Source organism: Olea europaea, chromosome 1, assembly GCF_002742605.1.
Source record: "Olea europaea var. sylvestris chromosome 1, O_europaea_v1, whole genome shotgun sequence".
Taxonomy (NCBI): domain Eukaryota; kingdom Viridiplantae; phylum Streptophyta; class Magnoliopsida; order Lamiales; family Oleaceae; genus Olea; species Olea europaea.
The window spans coordinates 29,450,362-29,456,633 of record NC_036237.1 but is presented as its reverse complement, the minus strand read 5'-3'; the positions used below and the strand labels follow the sequence as shown (position 1 = coordinate 29,456,633).

General features: G+C 33.8%; 1 protein-coding gene across 2 annotated transcripts; it reads right to left on the bottom strand.

Annotated features, from left to right (window-relative positions):
- Positions 1-2,696: 2,696 nt before the first annotated feature.
- Positions 2,697-6,270, bottom strand: LOC111400289 (protein UPSTREAM OF FLC-like). 2 transcript variants are annotated; one of them, XM_023027706.1, is made up of 7 exons: positions 6,219-6,270; positions 5,552-5,770; positions 5,392-5,461; positions 5,183-5,298; positions 3,737-4,616; positions 3,228-3,530; positions 2,697-3,124 (listed from the first exon to the last, which is right to left on the bottom strand). In XM_023027706.1, the coding sequence occupies exons 2-7, from the start codon at positions 5,757-5,759 to the stop codon at positions 3,040-3,042; spliced, it is 1,662 nt and encodes a 553-aa protein (XP_022883474.1). In that variant the 5' UTR covers positions 5,760-5,770; positions 6,219-6,270; the 3' UTR covers positions 2,697-3,039. The 2 variants fall into 2 exon arrangements, with proteins under 2 accessions (XP_022883474.1, XP_022883477.1); XM_023027709.1 differs by having other exon boundaries at positions 3,038-3,530.
- Positions 6,271-6,272: the final 2 nt, after the last annotated feature.

Genomic DNA, 6,272 nt, shown 5'->3' with positions numbered 1-6,272 from the left:
ATTCAAGACGGAATAAGGTTAGACACTAGTGAAATCATATATATATATATAAAAAAAATTGTGGAGTGAATATAATTATTTCTACAAAAAAGGTTGTGAACGTATGGAAGGAAAATTTATAAAATATACCTTGTGCAGGATGTAATTATACTTTACAATAGGGCTCAAAGAGGAACTATATTTTATATATTTACATTTTATATACTACATTTTGCATAATAGTTACAGAAAACGTCATTTGCTGAAACTTTACAACAACTAACGAACGGAAATATACTTAATTGAATTAACGAATCACAAATTATATATTACATTAGAATTAATCTAGTGGTATATATGGAGTGTACCTAAGGGTGTACATCCCCTTCATATGGGGTGTGGGGTCCACTCGAATAAGTGCTTTTTATTCGGGTGGATCTCACACTCCATGTGAGAGGGATGTGTACGTTTAAGTATACCCCTATTTACCACTAGCACCACCGTATTATATTATCATTTTTGTCTATTATTTTCTATTGATTTTTTATGAAATATTTTTTCTTTAAATATATATTGCATAAAATTTATTATCTTCTTCTCCTGAACTCTAACATCGAATCAATAAAAAATAAATTTAATAAATGTCGAAAAAGTTTTAAAATAATTCATTTCAATCTTTAAACATTGCAAAAGTAAATAAATTTTTTTTATTGTTACATTATTTAAGAAAATTTGTTCAATGAAAAAAAAAAATCAATCAAATTCATTTTTTATTAGTTATTATTTTGTAGCAAAAAGTCAATTTATTGTTCATTTTAAGTTGGAAAAAATTTGCAACTTAAAAAGCTGTTAAGAATACACGTATATATTTTTGGTATCTATAGCGTATGAATTTGTTTTCCTTTTCTGCGAGAAAGTTTCATAAAAAGAGAAGAATTTGTAAAGCAATTAAGAAAAATGATTAGCCGCTGTTTGAAGCATATTAAAACAATTTTTTTTTTTTTGAGGAAATTTCATTGGGTGTCAAAATTTGGCTATGCATTATAAAAAATGTCACCTTTCAAATTTTCTATCAAAAATGTCAATTTAGAACATTTTTGACCCTATGAATTATTTGAATACCTTATATATTCCTGTACAAAACTTGTGTATTGTGTCAGAATGAAATGACAGCATAGCTTTTAAATCGCTTACCATTGAACTGTCGTTCCCAACAGTTAGCATCAGTAATTCTCGACAGATGGACTCATCGACAGATCAAATGAAGTTTTCGACAGATGAACTATTGGGAACGACAATTCCTTCCTTTACCTAAGCTCAGTTCCACAATTTGAACTTTGGTTCTAACATTGCACGTGTGTTTCGCATTAACATGTATGAAATGCTATGATCTCATAATTTGTTGATTGATTTGTAGTTGTTTATGCTTGATTGATTGATTCATTTTCCGTGTTCCAGTTTCAGTGGTTTGTTTCGTATTTTTTGTTCATTGTGCTTGATTGATGAATTCATTTCCACCTTGAAATGTCATTTTGGCTGCCCACATGAAGTGGTCAGAGATCCATGTACACGAGAATGATTATGACAAATTGCGTTCATCAATTGACTTCCATGATAACTTTGATCATATTGATGTTATTATTACTTATTTATCTATAATGTATGACTTTTTTTTCACATCACTAGGGTCACAAGAGAAACAATGAATTTATATGAAATACGCGATGGTTGATCATCATTCGACGTTGTTGGATGAAGTCAGAATATTTGTTAATGCGTAGTCTTATTCTTCATAGTTCTATGTTCGACAATTTAATCACCGACACGTACTTCGACTTGGATTTCAAAAGCATTCTTCACTTTGATGATCATCTTGTTTTTATCATTTAAAAAAGAGTAAACTATTCGATAAAAATAAAAAATAATTCGTAATAACTAACCTCTCAAAATGGATGATGAATCTAATATATATATATATGCAATGATTATAATATATAAATTTAACTAATCAAATCATAATATTAATTGAATTGGAACATAGCATTAATTCCTAAAAGGGGACATGAAGGGTAAGTTGGACATTTTCCACACAGAAAGTGATATTTTTGATAAATTAGGTGCACATGCAAATTAAAAAATGAAAGAGGCATATGTATATGACTCAGTGAGAAACTCTACTGAATGTTAATTTATAAAGAGATAGATGAATGAGGGGAAAAAAAATCAGATGAAATTGCAATTAATTTTTTTGAGAATAAAAAATTGTTAAATAAATTAATATGAAAAGCATTACAAAATATATAATTGTTTTGACTTTCTTTCAATCTTTTGCACTTTTCTGATTCAACTTTTTGATGTTTTGTCTATGTTGACTTTGAAGGATCTAACTTTTAGTCAATCACATCAATTCCAACTGGTTCAACCTTAAAGTGAAGCAGAATCCTATGCTTCTTGGATAACGTCCTCTCCATTATTTGGTTCTTTTGATTTATTATTATTATTATTATTATTTTATTTATTTATTTTGGCAGATTTCTCCTATTTAAATAAAAAAAAATAAATCCACATATATGATCAATCCAGGTTTTATTCTGGTTTTTTTATACTCGATTTTTAGACTTTTAACTGAACCCGTTCTTAATTTTTCCAGCCGAACGTAGAAGACAAAGCGGATTTTCCATATCCATATTTTCTATGAGAGGACTTTGAACCAAATGTACAAAACAATTCTCTAATTCTTAAAACTTCACTAATTACACAGTCAAAACCATTGTAGTTCACAATCTCTCAACTGAAAACTGATGTATTCAGCTAAATCTTGTCTACATTACCAGAAGGACCGCCAAGCATGACACAATCAGACAAAAGAACGACTAGTAATTCCTCTAGGACCATTCCAAAACTCAAATCTTTTCAGCTAATGTGCTATTTGCATCATAACTTCATTCCAGATTCACAGAAACACGAAGTTGAGTACCCAACAAATTCACAAGACCAGACGAGGTCTAGTTATGAAATGAGAGTATTTTTCAACTAGATTCCATCAAAAACTGTCGTGGATCAATCTTCGAACTGTTTCTTGGAGTTATCCTCACTGTCCGAGGATGCTTTCGATTGTATTATAATCCGTACTCCCGAAGCAAGCCTGTTACAAAAAAAGTGAAAAAGATTTCAGCCCACATGAAAAAGGACAGCATTAAGCAGTGTATTTGAGTGCCTGTGGTAAGAGTGAATTGGCAGGAACTTAACTTTCTTCGATTTTGATCACTTTTTCCTTCTCGTCTCTGAAAGAATCTACTTTCTTCGACTGGCTTTTTTCAAAGAAAGGCTCTTCAATTTTCTTGCTTCCGACATTGGCCGTGCCAGCTGTAATGTTTCTTGAACTATCCACTCGATCAGATGAGATTCGAGGCCCCTCAGAGAGAGGGGATCGCATTGATTCACATCTTGGCTGCTTACTCAATGTAGCCTTGAAAGACCTTGGAATGCACTTTGAATGCATGGAACTCGCTTCTTCCTTGTCTTCAACTGAATCAAACAGTTTTTCCGTTCTGCATTTCCAAATATTTCTTCTATTTCATTATAACAGTTTACAGAGGAAGAACAATAAGTGCTGAATCACTTAGTCTAAAAGCTTAAACAGTTAAAGAGGGAGCAACTTCTTTATTCAAAATACGTCTTCAAAACTAGCTAGACCACTATTATACAATGGTACACATGTATATTTGACTGACATATAAGCAGATAACAAACTAACCTATTTGCATTGTAAGAAGAAGATCGTTTTAGAGTAGTGACTCCTTCCTTGGGCACACATGTCTCGACCAAACTCCCACTGAAATATTCCTTGTCTTCCAACTTCAGACCCATCAGCCTCGGATTCTCAGAAAGACAATCCAGCTCTCCCAGCATCACTGATGTCGAAAACAATGGAGATGGAAATTTGGAATGTGAAAAGCTAGGCTTGTAGGTAGGGATTACACCAAAACTGTGATCCTTCACTGCTATTGACCCACAAGATATCAATTGCATTAGCATATTTGAAGCCTTGAATTTTGTGTTTGATGGACTACGAAATTCCTCCTCTTCAACTATTCTGAAGCTATTGAGCTTACTGGCATCGGCTCTGATGAGAGATTCCAAGGTGTCAGTCCTACCACTCGCAGAAGATGCACTAGATGTAGACGGAGGTGGCGAAACTAAATCCCTGCAGATCTCCGAACTTTCCTTTACTCGAGGAACCTGGTTTTGACAAGGCTCGTTTCTCTCAAGCTCTAGTGATCCGTCGTCAGTAGAAACACCTCTCATGCAAGTCTCTTGAGTTTTAACAGCTGTGCCAGCATTTTCGTCGGTCTGAGTGGAGGCATCAGTTAGACCATTGCTCTGGTAAACCTTATAATCTGTCAAGCTTAAAGAAGCATTCGAAGAGGAAGTTTTCCCGACACTGGACTCTGGAGACACAGCCAACGAACGTGGACGCTGAACTGGAGGAGACAGCTCATCATCCTGAGAACTCTTCGTAGTTCTACCATTCAAGCCGTAGGAAGATGAAGTTTCATCTTGGCTTCTGGAAGATGGTGGTTCTGGTAATGCTTTTAATTTCTGTAATGCAACATTTCCAGCTGGACTAAATCGACCTAAAAATGCAAAATGTTCAGTTTCAAGAACTGGGATTTTGCAAGATACATTATAATTATTGAATCCATCTAGACATTGTTTACTCTCTGTAAAAGATGGTATAATATCAAAAAATTGAATTCTTCTGCCGCATCCTTGCTATCTACTTTTTTCTCTCGACTCCATAGACATTCTACCTCTTCTCAGAAGTCTGAAGCCCAAATAGTCAATTACTAGTAGAGTAAACACAAGCACTTTCTCAAGATTTCTTTATACAATTTATCTCTTGAATTCCCATCAATTTAAGAAACATAGAACAATTTTCAACCATAGTATCAATGCACCGGCCTCAGTATTTCTGCGGCTTCATTATAAAGACTATAATTGCAAGGTTGTTACCAAGTCAAGCATACCAAAGTAGATTTTATCGGAACTCAATAAGTCAGTATCTTGTACAATTTTGCCTACATTTTTCACCCCGTGAAAGAACAAATTGGCATTGAGTTCAATTAAAATTAGTTGTTCCCGCATGAAAGCAGTAAATCATGCAGATAAACACAATGGAAGCAAAAGAATGTTGAATTACCAGAATCAGGTTCGTCAAAGAGCTCAGAACCTTTGAGAACATACTCGTTACCATGAGCAGGAAGGATGAAATCATCTTCACAAAGGTCATGCCATACATACCCATTCTTATAACTCCTGCATCCATAAATCACCACATAGATTTCAGCACAATTGATCACAATTCGAACTTAAAGAATCAAATATAAAATCGATTTTAACCATTTTCACCTCTTGCAAGACCAAGAATACATTGGAGCCATGCTTCTGCCTCTCAAAACATTAAGCCTTTCCATCACATCTACAGAACGAACAGAAGTTTCTTGAACCAAAAACACTTGCTTAAAAATAATTACATTTCATACAAGCATAGGAGTACATTGTACAGTACCTCTCATGTAGAGGCCATCAGGGGAAGAGAGAGGGACTTCCATAAAATGTGGATGCTCGAGCTCTCGATTCCTGCATAGATAATAAACTACAGGCACTTTACCATTATGCTGCTGTTTCTGTTTATAGTGATACTTGGGCGATTTTTCCGTCCATACTTTTGCTCTTTCTGGGCTAACTTGCCTGTACTTCTTCATTCTTCCCTCCATTTTTCGCCTATCTGAATCCTCTCAATTATTAGTGATTTTCTCGAAAACCCATTAATAAATTTGGATTCTACTTTACAAATAACTCGTGATTTAAAAAAAAGAAAAAAAGAAAAAAAAAAAGAAATAGAAAATAGACATCCTGGTTTCTCATCAGGACTCAAATTTGAAATGGATTTTTATAGTCTATTCTAATATTTGAGATGTAGTAGATCTGGATATGAGCTGAAAAAGGTTAGAATCTCCAACATACCAAATACAAAGATAAAAAGAAATCATTGAAGGTCAGTAATATTGCATACATTCACTTATTTATACATAACAAATATAATGCTTGAAAAACTTGCACTGCTATCAAATAGTAAAATAAAGAACAGATTAAAAGCTACCTAGAAAATGCAAAAAATGATCAAATGCAAGTAAAACCACCCAGCTGCAGATTAACAAAATCCAGTAGACTACCTCACGATACTACAGGGGGCGGTGGAGCCCTCAAGGTTGGGTTCAACGTTTAAC